General features: G+C 37.6%; 1 protein-coding gene across 1 annotated transcript in view; it reads left to right on the top strand.

The window, feature by feature from the left end:
- The window catches only part of VWA3B (von Willebrand factor A domain containing 3B), a 253855-nt gene that overhangs the window by 140658 nt on the left and 96222 nt on the right, over window positions 1-16975 (top strand). Inside the window, exons 18-20 of the mRNA XM_044669294.1 lie at window positions 3090-3224; window positions 9632-9689; window positions 9826-9982. Coding sequence (XP_044525229.1) covers window positions 3090-3224; window positions 9632-9689; window positions 9826-9982 — 350 coding nt within the window. The remainder of the gene's footprint in view (window positions 1-3089; window positions 3225-9631; window positions 9690-9825; window positions 9983-16975) is intronic.

The following is a 16975-nucleotide window of genomic DNA, read 5'->3' as shown; positions in this document are numbered from 1 at the left end:
AAAAACAAACGCAAAAATCCAATCTGCTCATAAGGGACTAGCTCACAATCTAATGGGGGGAGACAAATGTAAATCGGACAAAATGTCATTCAAAAATACATATAGAGGATAAAATGGAGGGAATCACAGAATGAAGGCACTAGAATTATGAAGGTTAAGTAAAAGCTTCTTGCAGATGGTGGGACCCGAGGATGTGAGACATCAGGAAATCTGGGTGGTGGAGATGAGGAGAGACAGTTTTCCAATAATAGGGGACAACCAGTGGAAGTATCTAAGAGTTGGGAGGAGTGTTGCGTGTGAAGAAAAGCAAGGAGGCCAGTGTCACAGGATTGAGGAGGGGAGGTGTAAGGTATAAGAATATGGGAGAGGTGGAAATAGGCAGGTTATAAAGGGCTTTAAAAGTGGAACAGAAAGGGGCAGTGGTAAAACAATGGATAGAGTACTAGGTCTGCAGTCAGAGGGACTTTGGTTTAAATGTGACCTCAGACATTTCCTACCTGTGTAACCCCGGGCAAATCACTTAACCCCAACTGTCTAGCCCTTCTCTCTTGGAATCAATGTGGATTCTAAGAAGTTAAGGGCTTAAGAATTTTTTTTTATGTCAAACAAAAAATTTATATTTGAACCTAAGTACTGGTGACTTAGGTTGAATTTATTATGATTCATACTTCCACTATGAGTAGTGGTTGAGGGTGAAGTTAAATCCCCTTTGGAAAAGAGGCTACCATGTTATTCATGCCATCACATCTTATTTTGTGCTGACATGACCTCCCTTTTAGTGTTTGAGTTAGACAGTTCTGAGATGGTATTTCTAGTTGTTTCTACCTTTCTAGGCGAGAGACATGGTATTGACAAGTGGAGACTAGGCACAGGGCAAGATGTAGAAGTAAAGATTGAATCCCCTCCCTGACACAGATGCTTTTGTTCAACGTTTTTGGCAAGCTCTACGGTTTCTGGACAGGTAGTGATTTGGAGTTAGAGCAGACGCTAATGAAGCCAGAGCTATAGCTTCAGCTCTCTCATGAGCCAGTCAACCTTGCATCTGGCATGCTTCAGCCCAACCACAGTAGGTGTCATTGGTAATAAGAGTTCTATTTAGTTCTAAAGTTCTGTAGGTTTATGAGTAGAGATCAAAGCAAATCTATCCCCCTGCTTTAAAAAATGGCCCTAGTAATGCTATCTTCCAATGCAAAACCCAGAATATTTACTGGTATTATACCTAATGTGGATAATTTTGAAGTTTGCCTATGACTATTGCCAATTATAGATACAAAAAATTATCAGTATTATTGCCTTTGATAGGAAGTAGCTACATGGTGCACTGGATAGAATTCTGGATCTAGAATCAGGAAGATATGAGTTCAAATTTGACCTTAGATACTTACTAGCTGTGTGACCCTGGGCAGGTCATTTAACCTCTCTCTTCCTCAGTTCTCTGATCTGTTAATTGGAGATAATAAGAACAATTTACCTTCAAGAGCTATTATGAGGATAATATTCATAAAGTATTTTGCAAACCTTACAGCACCCTAATGTCATCATTATAGCTTAAACTTTGATTTCTACACGAAACACTTGCCTGAAATAAACACAGGACCTCTGGTTCATATGACAATTGAAAGCTGGATTTAATAGAGGCCCCACTGATTTAGTCATTTATACTTCAGTAGAAAAGAAAGAGGATTTGGGGTTCTGGTAGGAGCTGAAATCTTATGTTAATGGAAGTATTTTTAGATCCTTCTTCTTGTTCATAGCCCCTTGGTAAGCTCTGTAAGTTGAAATGGAATAAAACTGTTGAGATGCCCAAGAGTGGATTTTTTTTTACTTTTCCTGCGTACTCTGTCAGCCTTATCAGGTACTACTGGCTATTTCTTCTTTGAGTGAGCCAGGATAGGTATTTACATTGGCATGAAATCTCAGGTAACTGAGGCCTAAGTTTTCTACAAAAAGGTCTACTTATCGGATATCAGAACTAAAGGTCAAGAATAGGAAATGACTTAAGGGATGGAGGCCTATCAAGCATGAGTTAAAAATCAATATAAACATCCCCCAACACATCCAAGGTGAAACTGAGGCAACGAGGAGTCAACCGAACAAAAATCAGAATCCCAAACATATTGATCATAATTTGAAATGAGGGTCACTTTAGGAAACGTAAACAATATAAACCAGAGTTCTGAGGCAACAGAGGAAAGCATTGCTATTTAACCCATTAGATCCTGGGGCTTCTGATCTCTCCAAATGGTTGAAGCTGATCAATTGCTTGCTTGTGAACAATTTGTAAAGCAAGCAAGGGTTAGTTTGAAGATGTCTTTGGGGGTGGCTAGGTGGCTCAATAGATAGAGAGCCAGGCTTGGAGATGAGACATCCTGAGTTTAAGTCTGGCCCCTGCCCCTTCCTAACCATGTGACTCTGGGCAAGTCACTTAATTCCAGTTGCCTAGCCCATAGCACTTCTCTGTCTTGGAACATATCATTTCCAAAATGGAAAGAAAGGGTTTAAAAGTGTTTAGAAAGTGACTTTGGTCTCACCTATTTAGAAATACTAATATTCCAGAAAGATCTTTGATATTACCTGACCAATTAATAAGGGAAAATTCAATGAACCCATATAAGTGTATTTTCTCCTGTATTATATGACTTTATTTACCTCATTAAAAAAGTCAACATGTTGTCTGGTGAATGGCAAATACTATCTAAGATGTTATTTGCCAGGTCTTTTCTAGCTTTGTATATTTTCATTTTCAGTTTACACAAGCACTTTAAATAGCTATTCAGAGGGTTTCTGGTCTCTCCCTCTGTTTCCTATTCTGGGACCTAATAATACATGCAGATCCATACTCTAATTACAAGCAACAAGAATCCTTGAAAGTGCTTGTGTAAACTGAAAAGCAAAAACATATTCCAAAGGAGAGCTGGGAAATCAGTATGTATGTCTGCCTAAATGGAAAGAAAAGCCTGAAACTTAAGGAGGGACTTGGTGTTTGTTTGCCAGATTGTTGCCCAAGTGTTAGAAACTGGAATAATCTTGTCAACTCGCTCCCCTTCCTGCTAATATGCCAAACCTCTTCTTTCTGTAAATACCAACAGAACCAACAAAAACTAGTCTGCTCAGGAATTCTTTTATTGAAAAGAAGCTCAAAGAAAAAGGATGGAATGCAAAAAAAGACCTTCCTGAACCAAAAGAGTTTTCTGGAAAACGAACCATTTCGCCCAATCGTAAAGGTCAGCTTGTAAAAGAGTGCTGGATGTAAATGCAAGTGTCCTTTGGTTTGCACGAGACTGATTATATTAGTAGAGTCAAGGATGTAAAGGACCATACAGGCCATTAAGTCCAATCTCATTATTATAGGTGAGGAAACCAAGGCAGAGAGGTTAATTGACTTGCTCAGTGTCTCAGAATTAGTAAGACTCTGAGGTAGAATTTGAACCCAGATCCTTCCACCTTTAAGCCTTAATGTGCTATCCTAGTATGCCACCTAGCTGTGTCTCATGGTTAAGATCATGTATCTGGAGTTGGATGAACCTGCTGAGGTCTCTTGACTCAACTCCTTCATTTTATAGTTGAGGAAACTGAGGACCAGGGAGTGACTTACTCAAAGGGTGTAAACATCAAAGGCATTTTAACTGATACAGAGGAAAACAAGTAGAACCAAATAAAACAATATATATAATAACTGCAACATCACTAGTAGGTAGGAAAAACTTCAGAGCCAGAGCTGTTACCTTTGTTCCATTCTTCTCCCGCCCTCCCCATGAAGCAGCTGTGTGTGAATCAAATTGTGTTTTAAGTATATTATTTTTCCCCAAATATTTTTATTATTCCAAATGTTTATGAAACCAAACAATACAAGAATTTCCATATACAAAGAAAATAGTACATAAATGAGTTCACAAATCTCCTATATGTTTAACTTATTTTCTTTTATGTCTACAGAATAAATCTCATCCAGTTAAGTATACTATTAAAAGGAGCCCCTAATTACATAATTTTGTAAAGCAAATAATCTCTTGGTTGTCTTTTCATGAAATTTACTTGCTTAAGATAGAATACTTATTCTTTTAAAAATGCAGAATTTTTATTATTTTTTAAAAATTCCATTTTGATGGTTCTTATCTTCTTTGTCAGTCTGGATTTCAAAAGAATTACAAATGATATATGACCATTTGAAAACACGCTCTAAATCAAGGGTTGGGAAACTATGATTTGCATTAGCCAGAAGCTAAGAATGGCTTTTTGTATTTTAAAATCAAGTTTTAGTGACAATTACAGGTGGTTCAATGGATAGAATACCAAGTCTGGAGATGAGAGGTCCTGGGTTCCAATTTGACCTCAGATACTTCCTAGCTGTGGGAGGATCCTGGGCAATTCACTTAACCTCTTTTGCCTAGCCCTTAGTGCTCCTCTTTCTTGGAGTTGATACTTAGTACTTGCTTCAAGATAGAAGCTATGGGTTTAAAAAATCAAGTTTTATTGTGTTAAAAATGTAAACATTGAATATAGATTTGGACCTACAGCTATGGTTTTCTGACCCCTACTCTAAATTACTGAAAATACTAATTAAATCATCTCAGAAGTTTTACCACATACCTTACAAATTGACCAAAAATGGGAATAGTTAATGATGAAGGCACTATTTTTGAAAATATATATCTTATTCAGCAGCTCAAGTCCATCACTTTTATGTCAAGTGATGGAAAATATGCTTTATCATCAGCCCATTGGAATGAGAATTGGTCATTGAATTGATCTGAATTGTCAAGTCTTTTAAGTTCTTTAATGTATTGTGTATAACTAGTTATTCAGGTTCTCCTCACTCTGCTTTGCATCAGTACATTGGATCTTCCTAGATTTCTCTGTAACTGTCCATTTCATCATTTTTTATAGAGTAATAACATTCAATTGCATTCATAAACCACAGCGATAAGGAGATAGATCCATTGGTGGAGCTATAAAGTGGTCAACTTTTATGGATATCCACTTGAAATCATGCTAGAATGTGACTAAACTGTCCTTTGACCCAGAGGTTTGGGAGTGTGTAAAAAATATGGGGCACCAGGGATGTAAATGTGTCCTAATGGTTTGTGGGTACACACACTGGGTTGAAGGAGAGACAGAACCAATCAGGATAGGGAGACCAGAGTACACAGCTAAGCTGCTGTTAACTGTCAAGAATGGCTGTTGGCCAACTGTCACCCAGCTCACCGCTAGGCCAGAGTCTTTGAAACCAGCAGGCAAGGTAAAGGTTTTAACAGTTTTAATTATGTTTAACTAAATAAAGGTGGGCTAGGGGATTCTACACTAAAACCTAAATGGCAAAACCACAGGGCAAGGGGAGGACTTGACTTCTCTAATCTTAGTGTCCTAAGCAGGCAGGGCCCAAAGGAACAGTTCTGGAGTCTCTGGGGAGGCTGGCTTCAGACCAGCCAGGTCTGACCAGCACAGCTAAAGGGCCTGAGGGTGGCTTTAAAGGTTCTCACAGTAATCCACAGATGATCATAGGGTGCCAAAAGCCAAGGGGGTCCAAGGTATCCAAGTAGAAAGAGTGTGCTTGAGATGCTGTCCACCAGATCCTAAACCCCTCCTCCACTTGGTGCAGCTCTGCAGGTCTTGTCCACTTGCTAGAAACCACCACCAATCAGGATCCCAGGGAATCAGGATGCAGGTCTGAGATCTCCCTGGGCTAGCAACAGTTTATGCCAACCACTAATGGACTCAGAGCACAAGCCACTTCCTGCTCCTTCATTCCATCTTGGAATTCCCCAGCCCTTCCTGCTAGGTCCAACCTTAATACTTAATTAATTACTAAATAATCTTCCTCACAACGGGTGGGGTGGGCAAGGTAGAAGCAAAAACCCAATTTATAGCAAAATATTCAGAACAACACTCTGCAGTAGCAAATAACAGGAAAAAAGGGAAGCCTATCAATGGAGACTGCCTATTAATAAGGGACTATGGAACATGAATATAATGTAGAATATTATAAGTACAGTAATAAAGTATGACCATTCAAAATTCAGAAAAAAAACCCGTGGGGAGAGCTAATGTAGAATGAAATAAAAACAATCAATAAAACAACATACAAATAATTATATCAATGTAGATATGAAGATACTAAGAGGAAGTCAAACTCTTGCATAACTGAAAAACCATTGAATGTCTTGACAATGAAACCTATATCCTTCCCCATAGGAGAAAAGAGGAGAACTACTAATCAAGCAAACCCCAAATAAAACAAACTCTACATTGACTATGTTTGAAAAAGTCTGCCTTATTCTACAACTTGAGATCATTGCTTTATGTCAAAAAGTGGAAAACATGCTTCATTATCAGTCCTTTGGAATCATAATTGGTCATTGCATTTATCACAATTGTCAAGTCTTTCACAATTGTTTTTCTTCAGTGTTATTATTGTATAACTAGTTATCCAGGTTCTTCTCACCTTACTTTGCATCAGTTCATATAGGTCTTCCTAAGCTTCTTTGAAACTGTCTGTTTCATAATTTCTTACAGAACAATAATATTCTATTACAGTCATAAACCACAATTTGCTTAGCCATTCTCCAATAGATGGGCATATGTGTGTGTGTGTGTGTGTATAAGTTTGATTTTTAATAGAAGCATCATTAATAGCAATATCAAAATACTGTGAAGTTCTAAAATGTTGCTAAAATTATAATATAGCATTGTCTCTATGAAATTAGCTATTCTGTAATAATTTTTGCCTAATACTATGTATTCTCAGAACCAATTCATGATATTAAATCATATGTGCTTATATTTTTCTTGTATTTAGGTAAGCAGTGCTTTGATTATATCTTCTTGGTTTGAATAGCCAGGGTTGTCTGGTCATAAGAAATTAGTATGCTTTTCCATGTTTTTAAAAATTAAAAACCGTTTTTATTTAAAAAAGTTAAGCATATATATACATATATATGTATCAATAATGTTAATCATGAAGTTAAAAAAATATAGTATGAGGCAACTACGTTGCTCAGTGGATTGAAAGCCAGGCCTGGAGATGCGAAGTCCTAGGTTCAAATCTGGCCTCTGATACTTCCTAACTGCATGACCCTGGACAAGTCATTTAAACCCAGTTGCTTAGTCCTTTCTGCTCTTCTGCCTTAGAACTTATACTTAGTATTGGTTCTAAAATGGAAGATAAAGATTTTAAGAAATTAAATATTTAATATTTTATAGATATCTAGTTACAGTTAGATACTTTATTCACTAATGCCCAGTTGTCACCAATCATTGCTTAATATAACTTTAATTTCTTTAGTTTGCACAAAATATTTCTTTCAAGTCACTCTGTCATATATCTCAGAAAAAAAATTTTTCAGGTTATATGCAAGATTTCTACACTTAAGAGCTTCCAAATAACTTTTTATGAAAATCACTTGCAGAAAGTTTTCATCTGCCAACAGCTTTCCTCTAATACTGCTATAGTGCTAGTCTGTTTATCCTGCTAGATTCCTCTACTCCCCCCCCTTTTTTTTTGCCTTCAAAAGATTATGGTTGAGGGGGCAGCTAGGTGGCTCAATGGATTGAAAGGCAGGCAGAAAGATAGGAGGTTCTGGGTTCAAATTTGATCATAGACATTTCCTAGCTGCCCTGGGTGAGTCACTTAACTCCAATTGCCTAGTCCTTACTGCTCTTCTGCCTTGGAGCCAATCCACCATATTGACTCTAAGATGGAAGATAAGGGTTAAAAAAAAGATTATGGTTGCACAGTGCATTCTCCCCCAATAGGATGAAGCCATAAAATTGTCCTTCAGAATGAATGAATAAAATATTTCTGTCAACTATGTTCAAGACCCTGAATCGTGATGTGATATTGACTCTTCTTTCAATGGAATTACTATGTTGTCAATCAGTCAATAAACATTTACTAAGTGCCTTCTATGTGCTAGGTACTATGCTTAAAAAAAGACAGTCCTTGCTCTCAAGGAGTTTGCAATCTAATAAGAGAAAACAACTTGTAAAAAGAAGCTAAAAAGGAATGTAGGATAAGGTAGGGTGCAAAAGTGAGGGACCTTGCCCTGGAGAAGTTCAAAAGTGGGTGGGAAATGAAGAAATGACTGATCTGGGCATGCTCTTTAAATGGAGATTTGAGGAGGAACTCCCTATTCTGATCTCCAATTAGATGAACCTCAGGAACCATGAAGATTTCTAAACCAGACCTTAATGGAGTCACTTCAAAATCTTGACTTCCAATCACTTTTCTAATCCTTTTAAGACTTCTCAATTCCTTTAACTGTCAAATTAAGGGGTTCAACTACATGGCTTCTAAAGTCCCTGATGATGTTAAATCTATGATCCTATGAATGAGGGTCTCAATTTGACAAATATCAGAAACATTGATTGAGATATGGGCAAAAGATTGAGACATATGATAATCATGACATCACACAACAATAGCAGTTTTAGCTAATGTGATTCCATAATTGCATTTTCTTAAAATGCCATCTCCAGCTTGATTGAGCTCTTATGTTCCTTTGTTGTGGGTGCCAGAAGAATAGGAGGGAACAGAAAATGATTCAGCAGCCTTGAACTGTAATATCCAAAAGCAAAGTTGAGAGTCTGCATTTTATTTTCATGACCAGGTCAGGATCAGTTGAGAGTGTTTGCGTAATTATTCTAAAACTAAGGCAATATCCTTTTGGTATACATATTAGCCCTTAGAAGTAAAAAATTACAAATCAAAATTGGCTAAGGAATACTGCCACCTGAAATAAAAAATAAATAAGTAGGTAAAGTTAGGTAGATTTCTAGATACTCAGATGAAATAGTTGTTAGGGCCAGTGATCAGAAGTTCTTAGATTTGGGAAGATTTCTGAAGAGAAACTGGCAAGTTACCACAATGTTGTAACTGAGGGTTTTATTTAAACCAGGACAGGTAGGGGAAGGGGATTGGGATAATCTAACTAGGTATGGAAACTAATTCCTCCCACCAAAATCGAACAGGTTTGAATAGATGTTAACTGCACTGAATCTCTACCTACAGATCCCAGCTACCTGTACTATCTCCTTAACCAAAATCCCCGCTCCCCCCTTTGTTAGTTCTCAGAGTAAGGGAAGGCTGGAAGATACACAGGTCCACTGGGTCAAAAGGGAGATGTCTCATAGACAGTTGTCCTCTGGAGTTTGGCAGGAGTCCTAGTAGAAATCACAGCAGTAGCAGGAACACACAGGACCAGTTATAAATCCAATAAGAAGGGGAGTAATGGTTTGACTCACGCAGTCCACCTGTGGAGTTTAAAACCAATCTCAACCACTTCCCAGAAGGTAAAAGGCTTGTAGGAAAAGTTCACACACACACACACACACACACACACACACACACACACAGTGGCTTCCTCCAGAGAGCAAAGTCCAACCAACTGTCCCTGCAGAGTCACTGTCTCCAAGGTTCTGGAATTCTATCTCTCCCTCTGCTTTGGTACTTCCTGCTTTCTCTATGATTTCCCTATAACACAACAAAGATGTACTATTGAGAATACTGAAAAAAATATGTAGTCCTTGGTCACTGATGACCTCAGATAGAGAAATAATAATGAAGCTAATGTAGTTTGGCATAAAACCCAGACATGAGACACTTTTTTATATTTACAATTCTGTTTCTTCACAGAAGTAAGTGTAACAGGTGAAAAAATACCACAAGTGAGGAGCAGAGATTCAAGCCAAGAGTAAGTATTTCAATTTCACTAAAGGTATTTCAGGGTTTGTTTTTTTGCCATCTTTTTTTGAATTTGAATTACAATCTTTTCTCTCCCTCTCCCCCTCCACAGTCCTCAATTACACCTTACAGAGATCTGTTCTTAGTTCTCTAGATATGTCTTCAGAAAGCTGGCTCAAGATCAATGGCTTGGCTGCTAAGCGACTCACCATAATGGATGTCTTATCCTCTTCGACCATTCCACATCGCTCGAAATATGTGCCGGTTCTGGGCAAGCATGTTGGTTCTAAAGTATATGATTCGGTAAAACTCACACCATTCTTGGCAAGGCTTTATTCTATATAAACTACAGCCCCAGTAGTGTTGCTTCCAGAGAAAAGGGTTTTGCTATTTCTTTGCAATCTCATGTAATACATTTAAATTGCTTCATGTGTTCTATACAAAAAATACATATTACATCTTTAGAAAATGTTTATTCATGATGTGGCTGCTGAAAAAATAGGTTGCTGAATGAATATGGCTCTTTTTATCTGAGGGGGATGTAAAATGGGCTTCCATGATGCAGACTCTTCTTACCTATTTACCAGTGGGTGGTAGTATGGAGCTATTTAGGTATTTCACTATAGATGCAATTTTTCTACATAGCATCATGGAACTGGAAAGGACCCTTAAAGGTCATTCCATTCATTTGCTTGCTTTCTCACGCAAAGAGAAGAGAATTTTTTGTCTTTAGGAGGTCTCTAGATTAATTTTAACAGCTTCCTTCAGTAACTCATCTGGGTGTTTGATGTCACTTACTATAGGCAAATTAAATCTTTGTCTTAGTCAAAATGCTTGCTGGCCCAGGATAATCCCATTTCTTCTTCTACTGCCTTCATGAGGACAAAGAAAAGTTCTCTGAGATAACCATTCTTGGCCTTGTGAATAATGATCAATTTACCTCTCACCTCACAGGTTACTCTAAGCATAATTCTTTTGATCTTACCTCATAAGTATTGATTATTTATTTATTTGCAATGTAAAGATTATCTTTGAAGATCTTTTCCCACCTCCCTAAGTTTCTGTAGTCATCGTGCCCTTGATGCATCATTGACTTTGATTATCACTGAGATTTGCCTGTGACCCAGCTAAATGAGTTGCCTCATGGTTACTCATAGGTTTTGACAACATTCCTGCATTGCTGGATCATGCTCAGTTTTCATGGCTCCATCTGTTTTCCACCACAGAAGCTGTTCCAGGCCTTCTTTTCTCTCCCTAAGCCTCCCATGTGACCCTTTTATCCTAAATTCCCAGCAGGGAACCTGGGTTCATACTTTATTAATAAAAATAGGAGCTATTTTCAATGAACTCTCACTTATTCCTTTCTCCCCACTCCATCATGGCCCATGACCACCTCCTTTATTCTAAATTCTGATTAAGACACAGACCTTTGCCTCACCAAAGCCAACCCCTCTATGGGTACCCTTCATCCCATTCCCTTCCATCTTCTCTAGCATACTGTCCCCACTAATCTTTCTCTCTCTAATTTTCAAATCCCTCCTTATCTATCAGCTTACTGACTACCTCTAAATATGCCCAAGTCTCTCTCATTCTTAAAAACCCTCATTAGAGCTTACTGTCTCTGCTAGCTGTTGTCCTCTCTCTTCACCTTTTCGGCTAAACTCTTTGAAAAAGCCATCGATATTTGGTGGCTCTATTTCTTCTCCTCTTACGTTCTTTTAACCTCCTTGCAAACTGTCTTCTGACCTCATCATTCAACCAAAAAGTGTTCTTTCCAAAGTTACCAGTGATCTCTAAGTCACCTAATCTAATGGCTTTTCCCCTCAGTTCCTCATTCTTCTTGACCCGTCCACAACATATGACAGTGTAGACCACCTTTGGGATCCTCTCTCCTTTTTGACTTTTAATAAAACATCTCTCATGGATTTCCTTCTATCTGTCTCATTTGCTGGATCTTCATCTGTGTCATGGCCATTAACTTTGGGTGTACATTAAGATTCACTCTATCATAGATTCTCTTCTCTTTTCTCCCTCTACTTTTCTCACTTGATGCTCTCATCAATTTCCAGAGTTTCCATTATCATCTCCATGAAAATGAATTCTAGACACAGCCTAGTCTCTCTCCAGCTCCAGTTCCTCATTATTAACTGCCTCTTAGACACCTTAGATTTAATAGTGAACTGTAGGTATCTCAAACTCCACATGTGCAAAACAGAACTCCTCCTCCTCTTCCTCCCTCTCTCCTCAGTCAATGAAACTTCTCTAATGCTGTTGAGGGGACCACAATTCTTGTTGTCATCTAGGTTTTATGCCACCTAAGTAACCAGTCATCAAATCTTATTTCTTCCATTACAATACATTGCGTGTATAATTGACCTTGACTCTTCTCACACAGCCACCACCTTAGTTCAAGTCTTCACCACTTCTTTCCTGGTCTATTTAAAAAATTCCTTATCTTCAGTCTTAGAATCATTATTGTGTATTGATTCCAAGGCAGAAGAGTGGGAAGGGTTAAGCAACAAGGGTTAAATGACTTGCCTAGGCTCACACAGGTAGGATGTGTCTGAGGCCGGATTTGAACCCAGGAACTTCTATCTTCAGGCCTGGCTCTTAATCAGCTGAACCATCTAGCTGCCCTCCAGACTATTCTCAATTTCTTAACTAGTCTCCTTGCCTCAAGATTCTCTGAACTCCAGTCCATCTGCCATACTGCCAGAGTGATATCCTGAAACTAGAGGTTTGATCAGGATCAAATATAAACTGTTCTCTTTGGTGTGTAAATCTCTTCACATCTGACCCTTTTCTGTTTTTTTCCCCCAATATTCTTACACATCATTTGCTTCCATGCACTCTACAATATGATCATTCTGGACTACTTGTTATTCCTCATGAATGATGTTCCATCTGTATGCTATGCTTCTGGACTAGCTATCTTCCATTCTGGAATGGCCTTCCTCCTTCCTTCTGCCTCTTAGTATCCCTGCCTTTCTTTAAGACTCAGCTCAAGCACCACCTTCTGCAGGAGCCCTTTCTTGGTTTCCCTTTGAAGCTATTGCTAATGCTCTAAAGTTATTTTATATTTTACTCTCATTGTGTACCACATATGTATCTATTTATGCTCATACATAGGGTAACTAAGTGGTGCAGTGGATGGAACGTCAGGCATAGAGTCAGAAAGCTTCATGAGTTCTAATCTGGCTTTAGAAACTTACTGTGGTACCCTGAGTAAGTCACTTCGTCCTGTCTGCCTCAGTTTCCCCACATGTAAAATAAGTTAGAGAAGGAAATTGCAAGCTGCTTCAGTATTTTTGCTAAGAAAACTCCAGATAGGGCCACGAAGAGTCAGACAGCTGAAAATGACTGAACAACATACTTGTATTGTTTCCTCCACTATACTATAATATAGAGAGAATAAAAAGTAGGGAATTTTCTCACTATGTTCTAACACTTACCACAGTGCCTGGAACACAGTAAGTACTTAATAAATGTCTGTTGGTTGATTGGATTTAGTCTTATTTTACTCTTTATTCTTAATTAACTTTAGCAACTTCATATTCTGATCTTGTCCCTCAAAGTGCTAGCCTTTGTTTTTTAATAAATTCATCTAGACTACCTTTACTGTAGAAAATGAATTAGATTGAAAGCATATCTGCCTCTGCAAAGCTTAGGAGAAATCAGATATATTATTAGATATTGCCAAAAAGCTCTACACTGTTTTACAACAACTCAAATTAGATATATTTGGAAGAAATGTATAGAATTATCTTTAGTCTGTTGTACAAGTTATTTGGTGAAATATGTATAATCCTGATTAAAATGTTTGGGCATCCTAGAGTCCTAAATTTAGTGTGTAAAGGACCTTAGAGATTCTAAGCCAAGTCCCCCATTTTATAGTTGAAGGGAAATGAACCCCGAAGAGAGTTGATTGGTGTTGCCCAAGAATGGGGACTTGAAATCAAGTTCTCTGACTAGATATTGGTCTTTCTACTTACTAGACTATCTGTGAATTAGCACTGGAGTCTCAGTATGACAGGGTGTCTCCTACCTGTCCTTTGGCCTCCTTGCTTCCATCTGAGCCTTCCTTCCTCCCTCTGATGGTGTTTCTTTGGTAGTGAGATCTTGTTTACTTCCAAAGGAAATATGACCTCCATTGACAGGAATTTATTTCCTTACCCATTGAGCTTGACTTCTGCTTAAAATACTTGAGATAGTCAAAAAATCATTTTGTGTCCTTTAGGAAGGTTTAAGAAGGCTCCTCATGCTCCATGGGTTTATTTCATTAATATTCTTCAGCAGTTTTATTTGGAGGAAAACACATTTGGTATCATTTCTGTGAAACCAGTGGACATTAATGGCATCTAGAATTTATCTGCTACATCCTTCCTCACCAAGTCTCCCATAGACATAAAGTATGCCCATAAAAGTGACTTCGTTAAGATGAGAAAATGCTCTTCCCTCCCTTCTTTTCAGAGGTAGGAAAGGATAGATGTAGAACATTGAATAGACTGACAGCTAGTGTGGATGTGTAAGTTTTATGGAACTGCTGAGGTTTTTCCCCCTTTCATCTTTCTTTTTTATTCATATAAGGGATGTCTTTCTCTGGGGATAGAATGGGGAAGGAATATAATTGAAAATTAAGCTGATATAAAAACAAAAGCACCAATAAAAATGTTTAAAAATGACTTCAAAATTAAAAATAACTTCAACAAATATAGAACTTAAAGTGAAATTAGATAGGAGAGTTTAAAGGTAAGAGAAACATTAAGAAGTTCTTCTTTTTTGGAGTCAGAAGAGCTTATTTTTATTTAAAAAAATTTTTAAATAATCTATTACCTTCCCCCAACTACAGGTAAAAACAATTCTTAACATTCATTACTTTTTTTTAAGTTCCAAATTCTCTCCCTCCTTTCTTTCCCCTTTCCTCCATCACTTCCTACTTCCCTCTCCCCTCCCTGAAACAGAAAACAACCTAATATACATTTTACATGTTCAATTAATGAAAAATGTACATATTAATAATTTTGTGGAAGAGATCTCAAACAACAAATAAAGAAGAAATAAAGTGATATATGGCGTGTTTTAATCTGCATTCTGACTCCATCAGTACTTTCTCTGAAGGCAGATGGCATTTTTCATCATGAGACTCTGGGATGCTCTTGCCTCACCGTTTTGCTAAGAAAAACTAGGCCTTTCACAGTTTATTGAAAAATATTGCTATTACTGTGAATAATTTTGATGTGGTTCTGTTCACTTCACTTTGCATGAGTTCGAATAGGTCTTTCTAGGTTTTTCTGAAATCATCCTGCTCTTCATTTCTTATAGCATAATAATATCCCATTGTAATTACATACCACAACTTGTTCAACCCAATTGATGGACAAACCCTCAATTTCCAATTCCCTGCTACAACATAAAGAGCTGCAATAAATATTTTTGTACAAATTCCCGCCCCCCCCCTTTTTTTATCTCTTTGGGCTACAAACTTCAAAGGGTAGACATAGTTTTAAAGCCTTTTGGAAATAGTCCCAAATTATTCTCCACAAGGTTTAGATTGGATCACAGCTCCATCAACAGTACATTAGTGCCCCAACTTTCCTGCATCCCTCCAACATTTATCTTTTTCCTTTTTTGTCATATCATCCAATCTGATAGATGTGAAGTGGTGCCTCAGAGTTGTTTTCATTTATATTTCTCTGATCAAGAGTGATTTAGAGTCTTTTTTCATGTGAATATAGATAGATTTGATTTCTTCATCTGAAAACTGCTTGTTGATATCCTTTGACCATTTGTCAATTGGAAAGTGATTTATATTTTTATAAATTTGGCTTAGTTTTCTATATATTTGAGAAATGAGACCTTTATCAGAGATACTTGCGATAAAATTCTCCCCTCCCCATCTATCTGGTTTCCTTTTAATCTTGGTTGCTTCTAATCTTGGTTGGTCTTATTTGTACAAAATGTTATTTTAATATAAATAAAATTATCCATTTTTTATCCTAGAATGCTCTCTGTCTCTTGTTTGGTGATAAATTCTTCCCTTATCCATAGATCTGAAAGTTAACTATTCTAGGCTCTCCTAAATTTTTTATGGTCTCACTGTGTAGACACAGACTTAGAAGTCATGTACCCATGTTGAACTTGTCTTGGTATATGGTGTGAAATGCTGGTCTTTTCTTATGCTCTCCCATACCATTTTCCAATTTTTACCAACATCTTTTTTTTGGTCAAATAGTGAGTTCCTCTCTCAAAAGGTTGGATCTTTTGATTTATCAAATACTAAATTAATATGGTCATTTATTATTAGATATTGTGTATCTAATCTTTTCCACTGATCTACCAGTGCCAGATCCTTTAGGTGATAACCACTTTGTAATACAGTTTGAGATCTGGTATTATTAGACCACTGTCCTTCACATTTTTTCACTGATTCCTTTGATGTTCTTTTTTTTTTTAAAATTTAAATCATTTATTAATATTCATTTTTAACATGGTTACATGATTCATGCTCCTACTTTCCCCTTCACCCCCCGCTATCCCCCCACCCATGGCCGATGCACATTTCCACTGATTTTAACATGTGTCCTTGTTCAAGACCTATTTCCAAATTGTTGTTAGTTGCATTGGTGTCGTAGTTTCGAGTCCACATCCCCAATCATGTCCTCCTCAGCCCATGTGTTCAAGCATTTGTTTTTCTCATATGTTTCCTCTCCTGTAGTCCTTCCTCTGAATGTGGGTAGAATTCTTTACCATAAATCCCTCAGAGCTGTCTTGTGTCATTGCATTGCTGCTGGTTCAGAAGTCCATTACATTTTATTTTACCACAGTATATCAGTCTCTGTGTACAATGTTCTTCTGGCTCTGCTCCTCTCACTCTGCATCAGTTCCTGGAGGTCTTTCCAGTTCACCTGGAACTCCTCTAGTTTATTATTCCTTTGAGCATAATAGTATTCCATCACCAGCATATACCACAATTTGTCCAGCCATTCCCCAATTGAAGGACATACTCTCCTTTTCCAGTTTTTTGCCACCACAAAAAGCACAGCTATAAATATTTGTGTACAAGTCTGTTTATCTATGATCTCTTTGGGGGTACAAACCCAACAGTGGTATGGCTGAATCAAAGGGCAGGCATTCTTTTATAGCCCTTTGAGCATAGTTCCAAATTGCCAGCCAGAATGGTTGGATCAGTTCACAACTCCACCAGCAATGCATTAATGTCCCAATTTGGCCACATCCCCTCCAACATTCATTACTCTCCCCTTCTTTCATTTTAGCCAATCTGCTAGGTGTGAGGTT

This window comes from Gracilinanus agilis, chromosome 3, assembly GCF_016433145.1.
Source record: "Gracilinanus agilis isolate LMUSP501 chromosome 3, AgileGrace, whole genome shotgun sequence".
In the NCBI taxonomy this organism is placed as follows: domain Eukaryota; kingdom Metazoa; phylum Chordata; class Mammalia; order Didelphimorphia; family Didelphidae; genus Gracilinanus; species Gracilinanus agilis.
Note: the sequence above shows the minus strand (reverse complement) of the source record. Positions and strands in the feature narration are given on the sequence as shown.